Raw genomic sequence first — 23,565 nt, 5'->3', positions numbered from 1 at the left:
TGACCATTATAAAAACTTCAAAAACGTTGATAGGATGATTTTTGCTGCACACACAGCACTACCCAACCATACCAGTTTCGTGTCCATATGCTGTTGTACAGGAGCAAGGGGGTGGTGATGTCTTGGTAAAAATAAGTGCTAATCTCTTCAAAGCGAGAGCATCACAAATCAATTTTTGCAGCACAAACATAGCATTAACAAAGCATGATTGAATTTTTATTTTTGGCGATTGGGGGGGGGGGGGGGGGGGGTTATGTACGTACCCCTTTTGAAAACCTGTGAAAGCCAAGTACCACCCTGGTAAGGTAAGGACTATCAAGTTCCCCTTAATACATATATTTTACAGCAGTGCATGGCAATAGTTTCTAAACAATTTCCAAGCATTTACTACTGCCTTTATAGTAGTTTAGTGTAGTTTATATAGGATTTATTATTTTCTGAAACTCTTAATTCGTTACAAAGGCCAGGGTCACATTTAGCAGAATTGCACGAGTTTACCCTGTAGCATCTATTGTGATTCTGCTAAGTGTGACCCTGGCCAAAAGGTTAACTATTAAATGAAATTCCCAGCAACTCAAAGGAAATTCCTCAGCAATTTGTGTTTGCATTCAGACCATTCAGCTCATAAATAAAGTCAAATAGATGTTAACAAGAAGAATCCGGTCTCTTAATAGTTTATTAGAAATAACGCAGACAATTAAAAAAAATCCCCTTCATAACATAGGTTTCTTCAGCAGATCAAAAAGAAAAACAAAACAGAATAGTGAATTAACAAGGTTATTCCTTTTTTTCTCTTTTAATATATACTGTGACAGTGCAAATACAATTTGGTCTAAATGTACAGATCGATGAGAGAAACAATGTACAGCTGTCTACACTCTTCCAAGGTAAAGATGGAAAGGGTAAAGGTAGATAAATTGCACAGGACTCACAGGGTTACTAGATGGATGGAATAACTCCCAGCACCCTTCAGGGTCCATAAACTCACTCTACCTTAAAGTACACCTGAAGCCACCTTCCACATTTGGAATTAAAGGACTTCCGAGGCCAAAACTAAGAAAATTACACTGTACCTTTTTTCTAGCCGAATCCACGGAGGACGCCCTGCGCGTCCTCCGCTCCGTTCTGCCGTCAGTGTCGGCCTATTCGTTCCCCCAGGGCAAGCCCCGACCCCACCGAACGGGTCGCATCAATGCCACCCCTAAGACGGCCGCCGCCTTGATCCGCGGCTGCGCAGTACGCTTTGCCGCGATTGCGACTGCGCAGCCTTTAGCCCGCCTCTCGCCGCGTATGGGTCCCGGCATCCTCCTGAAGCGTGCGGCGGGAGGCGGGCTAAAGGCTGCGCAGTTGCAATCGCGGCAAAGCGTACTGCGCAGCCGCGGATCAAGGCGGCGGCCATCTTAGGGGTGGCATCGATGCGACCCGTTCGGTGGGGTCGGGGCTTGCCCTGGGGGAACGAATAGGCCGACACTGACGGCAGAACGGAGCGGAGGACGCGCAGGGCGTCCTCCGTGGATTCGGCTAGAAAAAAGGTACAGTGTAATTTTCTTAGTTTTGGCCTCGGAAGTCCTTTAAAACAAGTCTGTGGTGTTAACACCACCTCACTAGAAGGAAGCTTCTGAATGATCCAGTGTGGTGGTCTATGCAGAGGCTTCCCTCTACTGAAGCAAGCATCTATATCTTCTCACAGGTAAACTTGAAGCTCATGGTGGGGTTAATAGCTTCTTCTGGAAACTCTTCATGCTGCTTATTGACTTCAGGGCCCCTCCTGCACCCAACTTTTTTTTTATATTTGATAGGCTTGTCAGTCAAATATTCTCGAGGAAGTGCCCAATGGCCATGCACTTTTGAAGTGGGCATGTGCAAGTTCTGATCCGCGCACACTCCGTAAAAGAAATAACTCGAGCAAAAAGGAAAAAAAAAGGAGGTACACAAGTGTTAACTTTCATTGGGCGTGCATGATTCGAAACTCGCACATGCCCAAATCAAAATAGCCTGTTCAAAACCTGGTGAATGTCTAACGGACTACAGAGGAGAAAAATTACTTCTAGAAATGGAGAACAAGTGACCCCAAAGACAATAAGTAGCAGGAAAACTTTCAGAAGTTCTCTATCACCCCATTCTTCTCTTTAAAAAGTTACGACACACTTCAGGTGTGCTTTAAGACACTTGTATAGAACAAAAAACAAAAATTAATGTAGGGCACAAATTACTCAAACCCATTGTCAGTCAGTTAAAGCAGCATTACAGGTATAAGATGTATCATTTCTTGTCTAGTAGTGCTGTACATAACCATTGCTGAATAACAATCCCAGAGCCTGATAACTGCATGTGTTTTGCAAGAGCTGGAGTTTGTTCTGCAGATCCCAGATTCAGCTTTCAGGGTACGCTTCAATCTAAATAAGGACTTATGTTAAACTAACGCCAGTTCTCAATAGGAGCACACTGATGTATCTGACTTTTTGCACTTTCATGCACCTAGACAAACTGTAAAAATACCAAGAAACCATATTTTCCACTACAGTATTTAATTCTGATTCATCACAGTGCTGTTCTTACATTTACATTATCCAGCACATGGAAATTGCCTTTTAAATATTACCCATTTTCTTACAGCCCCTCTTAAGTTGCTGGCAAAGAAGGAATCGTGATCAAGTATGAGCAACTTTCCAGTTTGGTTGCCTTAGAAAACATTTTCAAAACAAAACCACTTTTTCTTTTAATTTGCCCATACACAAAGAAAGAATGGTAGCAAGTTTGAACGCTAAAAGTTACAGGCTTCAATAGAATCCCTCAAATCCAGTCCCAATGTTACTTTGGATGCTGGATCAAAATGGTCTAGGGCTGAAATTGCCATGTAAACCAATAAATCAATTTAAATTGCAAAAAAAAAAAACCAAAACACAAATGCGTCATAATCCTAGCACACTTATTACACAAATACATGCGCTGTGGATAAGATTTAATAGCAGCTCTGTTGCAGGAGAATGGTAAAGGGATGTCCTGTACAATAATCTTCAACCCTGATAAGCGCCATTTGGTGATATACAAACAAGGCTGACTGGAAGTACTCTGTTAACTGTATTTACAATGGGTATCGGCAACTGCTGCAGAGTGTTTCGAAATATTCTTTCCGCCCTTTCTCCCACCCCATCCCAAAAGCACAGGATGTCTTATTCGAGGTCAGGCATTTCTAAAAAGGAAAAGATGAAAGACAGATTAGATTCTCCAAAATGAAACACAAAACAATGAATCTAAGCGCCTACACAACATCTGTGCAAAAGGATTTTGTGCAAACCCCTTCCTTAGCACTGTACATATTTTACTGGCCTGTCAGGGAGTTTATTTCCCAGGGCTGGAAAACTAATACTGGTATGTTGGAGTCCGTGTGAAAATTGTGGGGCCAGAAAGCAGATGATAACCAGGATGACCATTCACTGCGGCCTGGGGCACACCAGAGGAGTTTTTCTGAGCGTTTTGAGTATTTAAATCTGCTGCTAATGTTATCCTATGTGTCTGTGCACACTGCAGTAATGAGGTTTTGTAAAAAAACCCCATAGCATTACATTGGGAAGAGCTTTTGAAACCTCTAAAAGCTCTTCCCAATGTAATGCTATGGGTTTTTTTTTACAAAACCTCATTGCTCCAGTGTGCACAGACACATAGGATAACATTAGCAGCAGATTTAAATACTCAAAACGCTCAGAAAAACTCCTCTGGTGTGCACCAGGCCTGACTCAGAATAGCAGCAGAGAATACTGCCTATCATAGAGCTTTGATCTCTAAATAATGAACACAGCAGATTTGATATTTAAAAAGGTAAAACAACAAAATAAGTGAGACTGAGAATAGTGGTTTTGAGAATTCCCTTCAAAATTAGATTGTTGCGTCTGATGAATTCTACCCTTAAAAATCAAATATTAGCCGATTTCAGGGGACGCAGGAAATATCTGGTGTAATCTTTAAAAGTTATCACAATGACATCCTGCATAATTATTCTGGGGGAAGACTCATGAAATGAGGGCAGACTGGTTCAGAGCAAACTGATATTGTAGGGCTTCAACCAGGGATGCTCTTTATTAAAAATACAGGTGCTTACAAAAGAACAGCACTGCCCTACTGACCGCCGTTTCTCATGCGGTGCATACATTTTCAGTGTAAAAAGGCATCAGGTTGGTTCAGCTATCCCTTAGTACTGAGGGATGAGAACGATGGTGCAGTGCACTAAAGAGAGGGTTCTAGTGGATGGGGCAAGGAGAACAATGCGAATACAGCACTCTGAATCTTTTCTGTGCTGGATCGGGTAGGATGTACACAGATACTCAGCAGACATCCCCAACTGCCTGCCTCAGCCAAGAACCCTACTAATGATTTAATATTTTTTGTCCAATCTTACCAAATCTAGGTAGTAGAAAGGTATATTGATTGAATATATTTAATACTTTAGGAAATCCCTCGTATTACATAGAAGTGGTAAGATTGGATCATTAGTTGCTACCATTAGTGTGCATGGAGCTTTAGGAGGAGGGACGCTGTCATCCAACAGATTTATGGCTTGCACTTAGTTATCAGTGATATATACAAGTCAACTTAAGTTGGACTGCAGAGGAACTAATTTACAGCAAGACTTTTTTGACCCTTACCATGAGGAAAACAAACTAAACTTATTTTACATAGGAACTGTACATACACATTTATATTCTTTGCATTTAACCTCCCTGGTGGTAAGCTCGGGCAAGCCACTGGGAGCTCTCTGCAGAGTATAGCGCGCAACGGGTGTTTTTACTCACCTACCGGAGGATCCAGACGTCGGTAGCCGTTCTCCCTGTCCTCAGAGGCTCTGAATCACACTGGTGAGATTGCAGTCACCGACCTCACCACACAGTTACAGTGCCACCCAGAGGACGGAGGTAAAATTGCAGCGCTGGATTCCAGGGAGGTGAGCGAGAGCAGGGGCTGCTGCATAGACTCTGGTAGCATGATTTTTTTCTGATTTTAGGTTCTGAAACATTTAAAAAGACCCTAAAATCCAGAAATAATACTGCTAGGGAGATTAAAGCTCCAAACGTAGCACAAAACTAGAGCATTCTACAAAGATAACTTAAGTTGCTGCTTCTGTAACAGCTTTTTTGTGTGAAAAAAAAAACTGAATTAAAAAAACTACTTACTTTCATCATCGCTGTCTGGTGAGTCCTAAAATAAAAGTTGAAACATTTTCAGTCTGTACAATAGCAAACAGGCAACACAAAAGGAATATCTAGGAAGGTCTAAGTGCGTATCTAAATAGCATTTTTAACATCTCCTTGCAGAAAAACTCAGTGCCACCAGAAAAGGAAATACTGCCCTATACTAGGGATAATATATGCTGTGCACAATCGGCACACAACTATCAAGTTTCAGACCAAATCCCTGACAGGAAAAAAAAAAAAAAAAGCTATTCAAAAGTTAATCTCCTTAGCGGTAACCCCGTGCTGGACACGGGGTAAGCCGCCGGAGGGTGCCGCTCAGGCCCTGCTGGGCCGATTTCCATAATTTTTTTTTTTGCTGGACGCAGCTAGCACTTTGCTAGCTGCGCCAGCACTCTGATCGCGGCCGGCCCCCGCCCGATCGCCGCTATCTGTTGCGGCGCCCCCCCCCCAGACCCCGTGCGCTGCCTGGCCAATCAGTGCCAGGCAGCGCCGAGGGGTGGATCGGGACTCCCAATGACGTCCCAACGTCGCCCCGTCGCCATAGCGACGGGGGAAGCCCTCCAGGAAATCCCGTTCTTTGAACGGGATTTCCTGATCGAAGCGGGCGGGGGGATGCCACTGAGCAGCGGCTATCATGTAGCGAGCCCTGGGCTCGCTACATGATTAAAAAAAAACAACAAAAAAAAAAAACTGCTGCGCTGCCCCCTGGCGGAATTTTTCATACCGCCAGGGGGGTTAATGATTTTTATCATGTTTAGTAGAAAAAAAAATATATCAGCCAACATAATTAATCTTTTTATAATCTAGTCTGATTTTCTGATCTGACCAGCAGATTATGTAAACCGAAAACTTCTTGTTTTATTACTGTACAGTAATTATAAGGCAGCTCCATAGTGTTTAATGGAGTCTGCACGTACCTTTATTTGCATGAGAGGTACTGCTGTTAAGACTCAGGTGTCAACACTACCGGATTATTTGCTCCTGCTCTGATCTGGAGTATAAACACATTTCTGGCTGGGGAGTTGCAGAGACAATACACCATCTTTCCCTTCCTTAGGGCTCTTTCACATTAGGGCAGATTTTGTGCGTTAACGCAAACGGCTAACGTTTGCATTAACCAAGGTAATATGAAAGCCCATAGACTTTCATTTTACCTTTCACTCTCGACGCTGCGTTTCGATGCGTTACGGTTCCGACGCACCCGGGCGCAGTTTTTCCTCCAACGCACCCGCGAGACGGCGTTTTCCGTCGGGTTTAATTACCAGCTACCGCCGCTAATTGCGTCGCACCGCAGATACCAGACGACACGCCGCAGGCAGACAATGCGTGCAGGAGAACGGCTCTTGCTCGCGTTGTCTGATGTGAAAGAGCCCTTAGCACCTACATCTATTAAGAAAAAGCAGGATAGCAGCCCCTATGATGCAGTGCTGGCCAACAAATTGGCATGACTGAGCACTTGTTAAAAATAATGCTATTCACATATGCTAACTACAAAAGACATAGGAAGAAGTGGAGAAAAATCATTCCACTTTGCTGAGTTATGTACAGTTGGACAAGGGTTTTCCTGCCTTTAGCCAACTCCCCCCTCCATTGAAAACAAAATACAGGTTTTTGTGGCCTAAATTACTAAAACATGACCCAAGCAGAGCTCTGCCAAACCTGTCTAGGAAGGTACTCTTTCTAATGCTTCAAAATCCTCACTGTCACATCCAGATGCTCTGCCAATCTTATTTAGCACTAAACATACATTTTGTATACTAATACAGTATCTCAGTCACACAAGATAATAGAACTAAGAAAATGGTTTTGGAAAACCCAAGTGACTTGTACCACAGAGGCAAGGCTGGATCTCTGAAAGGGCCACAAAGGACTGAGCTTTGGGCACCTGCTACCCAAGAGGGCCGGCAGCTGGTCATACAAGGAGGAGGTTACAAATGGGAAGCAACATACTGAAGAGGAGAGCTGATGCTCAAGTTAGCTGTAAATGAAATAGGGGCAGATGTCGGGGCTGCAAACGTACATTTCGGACCTTGCTAAGAGGCTACACAAGATTGAATCATTACGCAGGAAATGTGCAATGAATAGAGCAAAGAGAGCCACAATTTTAAGATCGCGTATCTACAAAGTGTTAAATGAGGCTTCAAACTGATGCAACATCCACTAGCAATATATATTTAACCAATTACCGGTAATATAGCGTGCCAAATTGTGTATATTGTCACACTATACAACATTTCTTATGCAGTTTTTAAAATTTCATGACAAGCCATGCCCTCTGCAATACATAAAGCTGGATAGACATTAGATTGGACAAGACAATCTAATAAGTCTGTTTAGTTTACCCAGCAATCTCTGAACAGGTATGCACACGTGTGCTGTACTATGCAGAAGGAAGGCAACAGATGAGCAGGAAGACTTCCACTGCAGGAAATACAACCGCAATCTCACACCCAACGTGGCTGACTGATATGACAAAAAAAAAAGGTGGCAGTGAAGAATGGAACTTGTATGAATATTAGTCATTGAGATGGTTAAGGATTGGTTAGTGAGACAAGCCTGTAAATGAAGAGTGTATTTAAATTTGTATTAAAAAATTGTACCGCTATCAGTTGATGCAGACATTCAAAACTCAGTATTCACAAAACCTTGATAAAAACTTACGTCATCTGCACCATCTACTTCTGGCAAATCTACATCTTCATCTCCTCCCATGTTGTTCATCATCTGTTAACACGATCATTATTAAAATTAGCATTACGCTTTCATTTGATACAGCCATTGTCCAACATAGAAATACGAAGCAGCTATGGAAATCTCATACTTGCCTCCGAAAAACGATCGAAATTAGACATGTCTTCATCAGAATCATCTTCCCAATCTTTCCAATTATTAAAATCCACACATAGCCAGTTAAGCTGCAAGAAGTTAAAAAAGCATCGGAAAAGCATCGGAATTACAACAAATGGCTAATAAAAGCTGTCTGTACAATTAAAAGTTATAACTTTATTCACATTTTACAATTTTCTTATCAAAAAGGTATATACACCAAAAGTATACTATACTGCATACTCGCAGCCTGTTGGTATGGTAGGTCACACTCCATAGTGGAGCTGGAGGGTGCTTGTTGATGAAACTACACCTACATATAGCTAGGGGGGTGGTGTCACTATCCTTCACTCCTGTGCTACTATCCTAAAAAGCCGAACTGTTCTGAAGCAGGAACTTTATTTCTACTGCACACACTATGTAGTCAGTGCATGCATTCCATAAAAAATTCCCTCAGTTCTCCAGTTCAGTTAATGTAGCAGTATGCAAACTGTGGTGGCAAACTTAACGGATGCTCATATTATACACAGTGCCTCTATCACACAACCTCTACATGTTTCACCCACCCTGAAGGGTTTCGTCAGGAGTGCTATCCAATAGTGCGCATAACAAAAAGTATACACAAGCCCCCAACCACATCAAAAGAAAGCCTCCTAGCAATATAGCCCAAGCCTAAGACTTTGGCTATATTGCTGGGGGGCATTATGCACTTATTAAAATAGGGGGCTTGTGCATAACATATTTTTGGTACTTATGCAGTATTGAATAGCACTCCTGACAAAGCCCTTCAGGTGAAACATATAGAAGTTAGTTACATAGTTCTTTTGGTTGAAAAAAGACATACGTCCATAGAGTTCAACCAGAGAACAAAGTACAACACCAGCCTGCTCCCTCACCATATCCCTGTTGATCCAGAGGAAGGCGAAAAAACCTTTACAAGGCATGGTCCAATTAGCCCCAAAAGCGAAAAAATTCCTTCCCGACTCCAGATGGCAATCAGATAAAACATCATTAGGCATTACCTAGTAATTGTAGCCATGGACGTCCTTCAATGCAAGGAAAGCATCTAAGCCCCCTTTTGTGGGAGGCACTGTGTATAATATGAGCATCCATTAAGTTTCCCACCACAGTTTGTATACTACTACAATAACTGACTTGGTGCAATATTTTGCAGAAAGAATTTTCTATGGCACACACTGGACTACATAGAGCACGTGCAGTAGAAATAAGTCACTGCTACAGACCAGTTCATTTATTTTTAGGGCAGCGGTCACATAGGAGTGGGTTATAGTGACACCACTATATAATGTGTATATATATATATATATATATATATATATATATATATATATATATATATATATATATATATATATATATATATATATATATATTTGAGTGGGGGGAGGGGGAACCAACAAGGAACCAGCTTCACTACCGGGTGTGATCTACCCTACTGACAGGCAGCGAATATAAGAGGCCCACAAGCTGTACACAATTGCTGGCAAATTACCTTTGCTTTTTCTTTTGTCAACCTAGGCCATGACTGTCCAGAGTCTCCTTTTCGTAAACAGCATAACACAGATCTGTCTGTTCTTTTGTGTTTAGACTCCTGTGAAGACATATGAAAACCATGATCTTAAAATGCCAACCGCGACACACTGAGAAGCCCTCCTAATGAAAGCTATCGATTCAGACAAGTTTGGATAATACTTTTCTGTATAATATAGCAGACCATGGGCACAGTGTTGCGTCTTTCTAAAATTTTGAAAGGGAGATGTGTAATTTTGGTTATTTTGTGTAAGAATGTGCATTTAAGTTTTCTGCATGACAAAATGGGATGTCCGGCTACACTAGACCCCTAGGCTGTGTCTACTAGGTCTGATTTTAGATGAGGACCTTGATACATACACATACTTCTCTCAAACTCTCATGCCAGACAGGAGACTGCTCTGAAGTGGATGGCCCGTGATCCCCCTATGCTTCAAAGTTGGAAGGGCTCGTGTAAATAGAGCATTTCCATACAAAAAGCTGACATTTGTACATAGGAAATGCATACCCAAATTTCATTTGATATGGGATAAGTGGATGAGATGAGCTGTCCCCATTTTCTGTACTATCCGTACTCAAATGTATTTCCACTGTCACTTTTTGAATATGGGCGCTCGTTACTCTTGTACTCTGACAAGTTTGCTCAATAAACTTGTTTTTGGTAAAAAAAAAAAAAAAAAAAAGAAGAAAAAGCAAGTCACCTCTAGGAGGGATTTAAGATACTGGTATATACACAAGCTAGATTGAGCTCAGCCAATAAAGCCTAGCTAATCTAGCGTGTATACAGTGGCCTTTGATACTCCGCAATCAATTCATCTGGGGGATTGACTCAGCCCAGGGTATTGTTCAGCCCACTCACTGTGCTGCTCCATTGGTCCCCTGCTATATTAACAGAACGCATCACTATACTTCAGCTATAAATGGAGAAAAATTGCAACACATTGCAGCACATATAGGTAGAAAAACACTATTTTCAGGGTCAAAACAGCTCAACCACTGACTTCCCCAGCGTATATATTCTCCTACTGAAGCTGCTCCATTCTGCATCACATCCTCTATAGCAGGGGTAGGGAACCTATAACAGGGAGCCAGATGTGGCTCTTGATGGCTGCATCTGGCACACAGACACATCAATAGGAATTGACTCACTAAGCTGCGCTGCTCAAGCAGTGTAGTTTATTATTGATTTATAATTATTATAATTGATTTATAAAGACCCAACATATTCTGTGGCCCTGTACAAAGCTGTACAGTGTGGCAGCGCAAGTAACATTTTCCAAGTAGGCATGCTACTGCTGTAGCGTGCACTACTAACTTACTTGCGCTTTCCCCAAAACTAATAGTCTAAAAAATTCCCCCGCCCTGGACCCTGACGGGTCCATTGATTTTGTGGGACGAAATCCCTGCACTTTGATTGGCCCAAAAGGCTGCCTGTCACTTAACAGTGTTGGTTTTGCATACAATGCACACATTTACTTGTATTTAGTTTGACACATTGTATTACTCTCATCGAATTACATTTTAAAATGTGGCGTTTGTGGCTCTCCCAAAAAGTTCCTGACCCCTGCTCTATAGCAACAGATGTGTCACTAGACTCTAGACTACAGCACTCAGCCCTGAACTGTCTTCCCGCGGGCAACTGTCCTTGTATGTGTGTAGAAGGCATAAGCAGATAATAGTATAGGTGAGCTTACAAACGCACAATTATTGTTACGCGGACTAACCTGGACTGAGTTGGCAAGTGCTCTGTACAGCTGTTACTAGTCTGCAAGCAGGAAGTGGAGAATGTAGTGGCTTGAGTGGGAGGGGTAAGGTAAAGAACAATGTGCCCAGTTGAGATGATCTGGCAGTCTAGATCTCTCGGCAACACACCAGGGCTGTGGTTCACATGCTAGATTCTTTGCAAAGATGGCCCCGACAGGTCACGGGGGGAAGGGGGGTTGGGTGGACCATCTAGCAGTGTATGAAGATTTGAGTTTTCTCTGGGGCGACTTATAATTTCTACTCAAACAAAAGCAAGAAGGATCACTGAATAGGCAATAAAAAGTAATGAAACGAGTTGTATGGAATATTCTACCAGGCATGGCAATAAATGTAAGGCCTACAGGTTAATGTTCTAGCACGTGCTATACGTTTAAGTCCACACTACTCTGCAACAGCAATGTGAACGCTCAGAGCAGAACAGATGTACTACGTGCGGTGTCCGTCCATATCAGTTTTGTGTGCACTTTAACAGGCAGCAAGTAATGCCATTGCTATCTATGACATGTCCGATTTTTGTGCGGGATGGGACTGTGTTCTGCTTTCACATTGGAGACAATGAACATGTCTAAAAGGTTCTTATATAGAGAATTTGTTGACAATTTGCCTTCGTTGCAGATAACAGACCTATTTTGTAGTGTTGTGAACCTAGCCTAAGAAACTTCTGGTTCTGTAAAAGACGACATGCTCTTGCCAGCTCACCAAGCCAAGACATAGCTAAAGTCAGTCATTAACCACTTTGTCCTCCTTGACGTATAAAAACGTCAAGGAGGACAGGCGCGCTCCCGCGGCCGATCGCGCGCGTGCACGCGCACTCCCGGCCGCGGAGTCGGTAGCCACGGAATCAATGTATCGGGCTATGGAGCCCGATCATTGATTCCTCTCCCCCGCTGAAAAAGCGACAGCTTCTCTCGGAAGCTTCGCTCTTTCTGAAGCTGTGTCCCTCTAAGCGTACATTGTACGCTTAGAGTGACGTCATGTAAAAAAAAAAAAAAAAAAAAAAAAAAAAAAAAAATCGAGATTGCCATCTTGTGGCCAAAAAGTAAAACTACAAGTACATGCCCAAAATCATTACAATACACCAATATTTCCCCAAATAAAACACTTTTATATCCCACCCTCCCAAAAATGCCCACATAAAATGTTTAATAAAAAAACAACAAAAAAACATTACTATAAAAAAAAAAAAAACACAAATATTTACCTAAGGGTCTAAACTTTTTAAATATCTATGTAAAGATGAAATATTTCTCTCTAATTTTTCTTTTTTTATAAGCTTGTAAATAGTGATGTATGCAAAACGGAAAAAATGCTCTTTTATTTCCAAATAAAATATTGTCGCGATACATTGTGATAGGGACATAATTTAAATGGTGAAATAACCGTGACAAATGGGCAATAACAATACGTGGGTTTTAATTATGGAGGCATGTATTTTAAAACTATAATGGCCGAAAACTGACAAATGAATTTTTTCATTTTTTTTCCTTATTCTTCCTGTTAAAATGCATTTACAGTAAAGTGGCTCTTAGCAAAATGTACCACCCAAGGAAAGTCTAATTGGTGGCGGAAAAAACAAGATATAGATCAGTTCATTGTGATAAGTAGTGATAAAGTTATAGGCTAATGAATGGGAGGTGAACATTGCTCGGATGCATAAGCTGAAAACGACTGAGATGTTAAGTGGTTAACTGTTGATGTGCAGTTTGTAACAGCTGTAATTGCCGACAGGTGTCAGACTATAATGATGTACTGCTTACTGTGCACATGATACTATACCTCAAACAGTATTTGCTGATAAAGAAAAGAAAGGTCATTTCCAAGATCACAAACTTACATTAGGTTCGATAGACTGGTAGAGATCAACTTCGTTTAAATGTTTAGTGTTGTCAGGTCCACCTACACAACTGCAAAAAAATACCCCACAATTAGTTCTAAAATGAAAAAGCATGCATACTATGAAGGAAAAAAACAAAACAAAAACAAAGCAGTAGATGAAGTCTGCAAACTAAAGCAGATTTGTGTACGAATAATGCTAGTTACTAGATTTGCTGCTCAGGTTGAGAAGGTTTACCTGAATAGCATGATTTCTTGTGTCTATTTTAACTCCGTCCTCCCAAAAAAAAAAAAAAAAAATTACTTTAGTTGGTCATGGTGAAGCTGTAGCAGGGTCATAAAAAATAAAATATATGTGGCATATAGTGAGCAGAGCCACATGCAACATATTTGTGTTTTTAATCTTATGTGCTCCACATACTTTGCTCAAGTTCTCTTGTGCTTCAAGTAGAATCCCTTTCCACTGGTCCTGTAGTGTAACCTAGTCCCAGTTCCCCCAAAATACAGCTACATGGGTCAGGACAACCTCAGAGTATCCATCAGAGAGGGAGGACACTGTTCTGCAGGTTTTCACACTGCAGTCTGTAGGCAATTAGCACATCACTAACAATATGTTTATAATCAGCAGGGATGTGCTCATTTGTGTATATGGATGTGAGAAAAAAAAAATCTAAATCTTCAATACAGGAAAATGTACTATTCTGGTAAAAAAAAAACAACAACATTAAGACAAACAGCAACACTACTCAACACTAGTTTGACAACTATTTTAAGAGACTGCAAGCACTTCCTAACAACCAGCTTTTAAGTGTATAGTTTACTGTGCTGCCTTCATTATAATTGCTGGATAATCGTTGTGACTCATTCTTTAGTCTGATATCAGGATCTCCATCCACTTGCACTCCACTAGTAGCACACACTATGCCAGCAGCCATAACCATGCTAGCAGCAAAGGATTAGCAGCCGCCACAGTGCCAGCAGCAGTAAACGTCAATTTACTGCCAGCAGCAACAGCCACTGATTAGCAGTCGCAGCAGCAGAAGTAGTAGCAACTTGGTAGCAGCTGCCATTTTGCCAGCAGCAGTAACAGCCACTGATGAGCAAGCAGCCGCAGTTGTACCAGCTAGCAGTGAGTCATGGGGATCTGAAAGTTCGCCATGACGTGTCACGACTTGGGGGAAAAAAAACAAAGTTAGGTACCACTGCTACATGGGATGAATAAAAAAGTAAACATTGAAAAGGAATGGAATTGTTACATTTAATGATTTATCTTGAATGTCTAGTCTATTATAAAATGTGAATTAGTTAATAGTAACTTGTGTGCGACAGCACAACATTAGCGCAGCTTCAACTGCACTTTGGATGAGAGACAATTGAATGCCAATATTTACTAAATGCTTTTAAACCTCATACAAATGCAAATGTAAAAAACAAAGCAAGGCTAGCGTTGACTAGTCTAGAACAATGCAATGCTCTCCACTCTGCCAGTTCGCTATTGTATAGTGGTGTCTTACATCTCTTCTGAACCAATACCCACACCTCTAGAATTTAGCTCCACTAGTCACAGCTTCTACAACGCTAGTGAGCAAGCATGAACGTGTTAAAGAGACACTGAAGCGAGAATAATTCTCGCTTCAGTGCTTATATTCAGCAGAGGCATGTGAGCCCCTGCTAAAACGCCGCTATCCCGCGGCTAAACGGGGGTCCCTTACCCCCCAAACCCCCCCTGCAAAATCTACGACCAACTTGGTCGTAGATTTTGCTGCTGTTGAGGCAGGGCTAACAGCTGCAGCCCTGCCTCTCAGCACCGTCCATCAGCGGCGCATCGCCGCCTCTCCCCCGCCCCTCTCAGCAAAGGAAGACAGAGGGGCGGGGGAGAGGCGGAGATACACGCTGATAGACGCGCATGGAGGCAGGGCTGCGGCCATTAGCCCTGCCTCTATGCGGAAGAGCTCCCCGCAAAGAACGGAGGGGATTTGGGAGGTAAAGGACCCCCCGTTTAGCTCCGTGATAGCAGCGTTTTAGCAGGGGCACACATGCCCCTGCTGAATATGAGCTCTGAAGCGAGATTTATTCTCGCTTGAGACTCTTTAAGCCGCATCTACACGCGTAGATGCGGCGGCGATGTTCCTCACTAATGCGGCTCGATTGACAGGACGGATCTCCCCACCGCCGATTCCCTGCTCGCTCCCCGCAAGGGAACAATGGCAGGGAATCGAGCGGAAGATAAGCGGCGCCGGCGGGAACGAGTGGGGAATCGAATCCGGCGCACGCGCGGCAAAGCATTCGATCCGGCGGCTAATCGAGCCACCGGATAGCTGCCTCATCTACTCATGTAGATGAGGCTTAACATCTAGCACTGGTCTACAAGAGCAAAGATCACCAGTGCTAGATTACAGCCCAGCAGCCCTATCACTTAGGTGACCCAGGCACATGGGAGGAAATACAAACACTACAGAAACTGGAGGAATTCCGGTGCAATTCTGAGCTAGTTCGCACCATCTCTACTTTGTATTTTACATTTAGATTGGCTATAATCACTGATCTAATGCACAAAAGGGTTTCCAAATACCAGGAAAAGTGGTCCAGCTTTGGAAGAAGGAGGCATGGAGTAAAAATTCCCCTTGACCCTATCTGCTTGCTTTGTGCTGAAGTGTGGTGTTCCGATGTTTTGAATTCAAATCACTTAGGGCCCGTTTCCACTATAGCGTTGCGGAATCGCCGGCGAATCACCGCAGGCAAATCGCATGTGGGTGCGATTCCGCATTCGTTTTTTGCCGCGATTTCGCATGCGATTTCGCACAGGTAAGGCTGTATGCGAATTTAACCATGTCACTGCCTGTGTAAATTAACATTAATACCTATGCGAAATTGCATGCGAAATCGCGGCAAAAACGCATGGGGAAACGCATGCGATTTCCCTATTAAATACATTGCGTGCGATTCGCCTGCGTGTGGAATGGAATTCTGAGGGCCCTACCCTGCAGATTTTTTCTGCACAGAAAAACGTGCGGGGAAACGCACAAGTGGAAACAGTCCCATCCACTTGTACTGACTGTGCGAATCCGCATGCAGGCAACGCATGCGGATTAGCGATAGTGGAAACGGGCCCTAACACTACACAGAATAACACTGCGGTCTCATTTTCAGTGTAAGGGCTGGAGCCCACTAGACATAAAAACATTCTATAAAAATGCTGGCTTCAGTGCTTATTTTCAGCAGGGGCATGTGTGCCCCTGCTAAACCGCCGCTATCCCGCGGCTGAACGGGGGTCCCTTACCCGACCCCCCCCCCCCTGCAAAATCTACGACCAACTTGGTCGTAGATTTTGCTGCTGTTGAGGCAGGGCTAACGGCTGCAGCCCTGCCTCTCAGCGCCGTCTATCAGCGGCGCATCGCTGCCTCTCCCCCACCCCTCTCAGCGAAGGAAGACTGAGAGGGGCGGGGGAGAGGCGGAGCAATGCGCTGACAGACGCGCGTGAGGCAGGGCTGCGGCCATTAGCCCTGCTTCAATGCGGAAGAGATTCCCCGCTGCACGGAGGGGATTTGGGAGGTAAGGGACCCTCGTTTAGCCGCGGGATAGCTGCGTTTTAGCAGGGGCACACATGCCCCTGCTGAATATAAGCACTGAAGCGAGATTTATTCTCGCTTCAGTGTCTCTTTAAGCAAGGCTATTTACAGAGCAATTTCAGTGAATGCAATTTTGTGCCCTGCACTCCCTGAATGAGATCACAGCAACAATGCTACAGGCAACACAGTTGCAACATATCACAAATTACTCCTGTGGAATCACAGCGATTGGCTTGCATTAACCTAGCACTTTGGGAATATTTGGAGATTCCTTGAAAGTGAAAATTGTGGCTGAAACCGCTCTACTGGGTCCAGGGCCCTAGGGATCAAACGGCCTCTTAGGCCTGGTTCACACTGCAAGAGCTTTTCAAGTGCTTGTGAATGGAAAAGCTCTTGCTAATGCTATGGGTGATTTTTATAAAATCATATCGCTCAGGTGAGAACACACACATAGCATTACATTAGCAAGCGCTTTTCAAATCACAAACGCAAAGCAAAGGTTCTTTCAATGTGAACCAGGCCTCAATTGCGCACAGCAGTCATATTGTGATGTAAAATCTGGTTCATTCGGGTTTTTTTATACTTTTCACTTAGACCCGTTTGCAAAGCAAGATAAAGTGTATTCTTATCGGGACTGCATTCATTGGAGTTTAACTGCCCCATTTAAGGTACACACGTCGGATTTGTGCAAACGACCGGTCGTTTGAATGCCAAATCAGGCGTGTATACGGTCGGCCGTTCAGCTGATAAGACTGGATTCGAACGATCTTGCAAAAATAGGACGCGTGTATGAGCCTTTAGAGTTCTTTCTAACTTGCAAAGAGGGAAAAATTATACATCAAAATTTGAAACAAAGCCAAGATGGAGCTCAACTGTTGCATTTTCAAGCTGTATTAGGCCTGGTGCATACCAAAAACGGCAGGCAGATCAGCAAAACGCTAGCAGTTTTTGAAACTTATTTTTATGAAGCGTTTCACCTAGCGTTGTGCTTTTGGGTAGCGTTTTTGTGTAGTAGATTTCATATATTGTTACAGTAAAGCTGTTACTGAACAGCTCCTGTAACAAAAACGCCTGCAAAACTGCCCTGAACTGGCGTTTTTCAGAGAGGTTTGCGGTTTTCCTATACTTAACATTGGAGGCTGAAACGCCTCTGCAATCCAAAATCTGCAGCAGCCCGGGAGTATGCGTTTCAGCAAAACACCTCCCGCTCGTGTGAACAACCCCATTGAAATACATTACCCAAGCGTATCCACAGCCGCAAGCGGCTGTAAAAACGCGAGAAGACCTGCTCTGTGTGCACCAGCCCTTAGTGTTCATATCCCTGCATTTGCTCAGATTTGCACTTCCTGGACCGCCCGTACTGCTTAATAGGGTGTAGTGAACCTCCGCTCCCCATCCAGAAAAAGCTAGACATTTTAAAGAGAGTCTGAAGCAAGAATAAAACTCGACATTTCCCTTATATTCAGCAGGGGCGTGTTTGCCGCTGCTATCCCGCGACAGAACGGGGATCCTTTACCCCCCCCCTCAAATCCCCCCCGTACTGTGCGGGGAGCGCTTCCTGCTTGAGGCAGGGCTAATGGCCGCAGCCCTGTCTATGAGCGCTGATCGCCGCCTCTCCCCCGCCCCTCTGTCTTCATTCACTGCGAGGGGCGGAGATCCACTGCTGATCGACACGCATGGAGGCAGTGCTGCAGCCATTAGCTCTGCCTCCATGAGCAACAAAATCTACGACCAAGTTGGGGGGGGGGGGGGGGGGGTGTAAAGGACCCCTGTTCTGCCACAGGATAGCAGCGTTTTAGCAGGGGCAAACATGCTAATAAGGGAAAAAGCGAGTTTTATTCTCGCTTCAGAGTCTCTTTAAAACCTACGTACAGTAACAACAAACCCTGCATCACTCAGGTGGATTCCTTACTAGTAACAGTTACAATGCAGAATCCCCCAAATCAGCTTTTCAGGCAACAGAAAAATCAGTAGTCACTGAATTATGAACTGATCTACCTTAAGCAAATCAGTTTCAGGCTTCTTTTACAGTGCAAATCGCAATTCTGATCTGCGATTCCCATTCTCACTGAATGCTAACACGCAGAAAAAAAAGGCAGCATGCAGGACTTTAAAATCACATCAAAAATCGGAATCACATGTAAAAATTAAATTAGAAAATGGACTGCATCACATGTAGCGTAAGAGAGCCCTCGGAGGTGGTTGCTTTGTGATGCAGCACCACATTTAGTTAGTAGCACTATGGGTTCATTTCACAAAGAATTACATTTTAACTGCTTTTTTTTTCTTTACCCAGGTTTGCTTTCAAATAAATCATCAAATGCCACTTTTTTTTACTTTCCCATTAAAGAATGTAATGTTAGCTATGCACTTCCAAATTTAAAAAAAGTGCAATTTAAAAATCGCTTTTGTAGAATTATTTCAGTTATTAGAGAAAAGCATTTTATATTCTTCCCATTCTTTGTACACTGAACTCTATTGCCTTGAGTCCTGGCCCAGCACAGGCCAAAGGCATTTTTCTTTGGCTCAACTCACCTATCCTGTTAATCCCCATCAATTAGCAACTGATTTTGTCGATAACCTGCAGGCTAACATCAGTACAGACTAGGTCCCGACTGTGGTTAACTCTACATGGCTTACCAACTTGGTGATGGAATTGTAAGGTTAATCTTTCACTCAACACTTTTGGACATATCCTCAACTAGGCTGAAGCATACAAACACCATAAAGTGGACAGTGCCTGCTGAAAATTGGCAGATTTGCTATGTATAGATTGCCATACACTGGTCGATTTGCCATCAGATCGACCAACGGATAGATCCCTCACTGATCGAATATGATCAGAGAGGGATCGTATGGCTGCCTTTACTGCAAACAGATTGTGAATCCATTTCAGCATGAAATGGATTCACCATCTGAAGCTACAGCCCCCCCGTTTACATTGCCTGATCCGGCCGGCGCGAGTCCCCGGGTCCCTGCTGTCTTCTTTCTCTACGCTTGGCTCCAGCTTCACGTCCGGGGAAGTTTAAACAGAGGGCGCTCTACTGTTTAAACTTCTTGCCGGGACAGGAAGTAGTGAAGCCTGCCGGAGCCCAGTGGAGAAAGAGCAGCGGTGACAGCGGGGATACGCGCCGGCCGGATCAGGTAATGTATTGCCGCTAGCGTCGGCCGTTAGACAATAAAAACACCGACATCGACGCACTCCCGACCCTCCGGCGATCGAGCAAAGTCTTCTGCATGGACAGAGCGACGGGATCGATTTGACGAAAATCGATCATTCGGTCAGCGTTTGCGCAAGGATTTTACAGTGATCGAATCTGTTGTATATCGGTGGGAAAATCATTAGGTGTATGGGCCCCTTTACACAGGTGTTCCTTGAAATTACTAATGTAAAGTAGGGCTTAAAACTGAAATAAAATGATTAAATTCTCTTCTGTTAGGGCCCGTTTCCACTTGTGCAGTGCGAATCGCCATTGTAAAAATGTACATGCGGATGCAAATTTCGCATGCGGTTGTATGCGAATTCGCATGGATGACGCTGTATGCGAATTTAACCATGGCAGTGCCGGTGTGCTTTTCCATTGATTTCGCACGAAAATTCGCATACCAAAGCCGCAGGCGATTTCCCTATTAAATACATTAGCGGCGAATCGCATGCATTCCACACGCAGGCGAATTTTGAGGGCTCGGCCGTGCAGAAAAATCCTGCACAGAAAAACGCTCAGGAAAACTGACAAGTGGAAACAGGCCCATCCACTTGTATTGGCTGTGCGAATCTGCATGCAGGAAACGCATGCAGATTCGCGATAGTGGAAATGGGCCCTTACTGATGTTCTATTTCCCATTAGTTCTACAGAGACAATTGTCTGATTATTTTGAGTTCATATTTACTTTAACCACCTGGGCATTACGGATGAGCTCAGCTCGTCCAGTAACGCCGCGGTGGATTGCTCGGGCCCTGGTGGGCCGATTTGAATACATTTTTTTTTTTGAAACTTTGCTAGCTGCGTGTTTTTCCGATCGCCGCCAATCCGCCGCAAAAGAGGACCCCCGCAGACCCCTTGCGCAAGGCTGCATCGGGACTCCGTGACGTCACGATGTCGATGACGTCATTCCGTTCGTCGTCATGACGGGGGAAGCCCTGCAGGAAATCCCGATCGGAAGAGGTAGGGGGATGCCGCAGGGAGGGGGAATCATGTAGCTAGCAGCAGGCTAGCTACATGAAAAAAAAAATTAGGTTAAAAAAACCCACCCTCGGCCGTGCACCGCATATAATCAGAACGCCAGGGAGGTTAAGGTCAAAACTGACTGCCATTCCAAAACGTTTCACTTTCTTCAGCTTTAACTATGCTCTGCTAGGGTTGGTCTCTTGCTGCATGACCCATTTTCAATTCATGCAAGAATACCCTTATATTTTCCTGCACAATTCCATTTAGAGAAGAATTCATTAGTAGCATGATTAGCAGGCCATACTGATCCAGAGGCAGCAAGATTCACACACCTGCTAGTCCAACTGCTTCATCTGCAAAAATGAAGCTTTATTTACAATTTTCCCTTAACACAGAAACAATTCTTGGAAAAAATCCTGCACCCAAAGAAATTGCAGTTTGTCCTGGAGAAAAAAGAAAAATTAGATAGCTGGAGCAGTTATTGGTCTCCTGACCACCTCCATGGGTTTATTACTAACATTGCACAGTGTCCACGTGCATTGGCAAGGCAGCCGGCTGTGAGATACACACTTCGGCCTAGTGCACACCAGAGCGGTTCGGCAGCGGTTTTCGATCCGCTTGCGGATGTGGAAACGCTTGGGTAATGTATTTCAATGGGCTGGTGCACACAAGAGCAGGAGGAGTTTTGCAGAAACGCATACTCCCGGGCTGCTGCAGATTTTGGATTGCGGAGGCGTTTCTGCATCCAATGTAAAGTATAGGAAAACCGCAAACCGCTCTGAAAAAAACGGCAGTTCAGAGCGGTTTTGCAGGCGTTTTTGTTACAGAAGCTGTTCAGTAACAGCTTTACTGTAACAATATATGAAATCTACTACACCAAAAACGCTTCCCAAAACTGCAAAATGCTAGGTGAAAAGCTACAGAAAAATAAAAAGCGTTTCAAAATCTGCTAGCGTGTTTTGAAGTGCACCAGGCCTTAGAGCCCTTTTCACACACTGGTAACTGCTCTCTGCTGCCTGGTAATTGCCCGCTGAGCACACAGTTTAACTCAACATGGAAAAGGGCCCTTAACCTATTTGCAGGCGCCGATATTCAGGTAACCAATATTTTGTTTAGGTTTAAGTGCCATCTGGATTCTTAGTGCTATACCAATCTTGGTCTGTTTCTACATTCTGATGCCTGTTTAACCCATCTGTTTTGTTACTTGTTTAACCTTATTCTTTATTAATGGGGGTCTGAGAAAATGGATTCCTTTGATAATTATCCTACAAAGAACTTTAATACATCTTCCATGTTCGATGATATAGTGTCCATAAACACTGCCTTTTGATTGGTATTGCTAGGTGCTTATAGTTCCCTAACCAAGCTCATACTGTACATTCATTTGTGCTAGCAGGATTACAGATGGTGCCATCCTTGTGCAGTGGTGGTAATGACCGATTTACATGGCTGGCTTGTGACATCTATTTGATTGTTAACACTATAGGTGCGCATTCACCTGGCTTGTTTCCTTGAGAAAGTCCCCAGGGTGGTATCAAAATGTGGTTCTGTGCAAACTTCAACTATTGAATTTTCACATCTTGTGGAGTGTTTGTGGACTGTTCACTTGATATTTTGCCCAAGCAGGTTCCAAGCACTCTGAAGAATGCCCAGGCAACATATGTCAAATTCCAGAACGAATAGTTTCATATGGTGCCAAAACGTTCAGGTCATTTCATACTTTGCCTGTATCATCAGTGCAGTGTCATAAATAGTAAAGGAAATGCTGAATAAACCTGGGACATAGATAAAACATCTAAAATGCTCTAGTTCATAAAGTTAAAACCTCTCGTTAAGTGGTTAAAGAAGACCTGAAGTATAAATATACTTATGATATAATGAATTGTGTGTTGTACAGCTAAGAAATAGAACATACCGTAAGTAGCAAAGAAAAAAAATAAAGTCATTTTCCAGTGCAGGAAGAGATAAAAACTTGAGTTATCTATGCAAAAAAACTTCTCTGAGCTCTTCACCCCACTGGGTCAAATATGGCCCTGTTTTCTGAAGCACTTATCTCAAGCTGTCATCGTTTCTTTGCATTTTAAAAGGACAACTAAATTGAAGTTGTATGGAGACTGCAGAAGTTATATGGAGAATGCCTTTTAAGCAATACCAGTTGCCTTACAGCCCTGCTGTTCCTCTGCCTCTAATACTTTTAGCCATAGACCCCCAACAAACATGCAGCAGATCAGTTGTTTCTGACATCAGATCTGACAAGTTTAGCTGCATGCTCGTTTCAGGTGCAGTGCTCAGATACTACTGCAACCAAAAAGATCAGCAGCTTGTAAGGCAACTGGTATTCTTTAAAGAGACACTGAAGCGAAAAAAAAAAAAATATATGATATAGTGTTGTGCACTATGAATAATTACTAGAAGATTAGCAGCAAAGAAAATATTCTCATACTTTTATTTTCAGGTATATACTGGTTTTTCTAACATTGCATCATTCTATAATATGTGCAGATTACACAACACTCAGCATTCAAAATGAGTCTTTCAGAGCAGTCTGTGAAGTAATGACCTCTCCTCTAGCAGAGGAAAAGTAAACAGTCCAGGAACAGTTGAGATAATAAAAGTCATATAACAGCCCTCTCCACGACTAACTTAAAGGGGAACTGAAGAGAG

At 43.3% G+C, this 23,565-nt stretch overlaps 1 protein-coding gene across 1 annotated transcript in view; it reads right to left on the bottom strand.

The window, feature by feature from the left end:
- Positions 1–2,511: 2,511 nt before the first annotated feature.
- PTGES3 (prostaglandin E synthase 3) overlaps positions 2,512–23,565 on the bottom strand; it is a 38,561-nt gene continuing 17,507 nt past the window's right edge. Inside the window, exons 3-8 of the mRNA XM_068267558.1 lie at positions 13,165–13,234; positions 9,529–9,627; positions 8,015–8,104; positions 7,851–7,913; positions 5,169–5,193; positions 2,512–3,193 (exon numbers count right to left, since the gene is read on the bottom strand). Of these exons, the coding sequence (XP_068123659.1) occupies positions 3,174–3,193; positions 5,169–5,193; positions 7,851–7,913; positions 8,015–8,104; positions 9,529–9,627; positions 13,165–13,234 (367 nt within the window). The 3' untranslated portion in view covers positions 2,512–3,173. The remainder of the gene's footprint in view (positions 3,194–5,168; positions 5,194–7,850; positions 7,914–8,014; positions 8,105–9,528; positions 9,628–13,164; positions 13,235–23,565) is intronic.

Source organism: Hyperolius riggenbachi, chromosome 2 (assembly GCF_040937935.1).
Source record: "Hyperolius riggenbachi isolate aHypRig1 chromosome 2, aHypRig1.pri, whole genome shotgun sequence".
Lineage (NCBI taxonomy): Eukaryota > Metazoa > Chordata > Amphibia > Anura > Hyperoliidae > Hyperolius > Hyperolius riggenbachi.
Note: the sequence above shows the minus strand (reverse complement) of the source record. Positions and strands in the feature narration are given on the sequence as shown.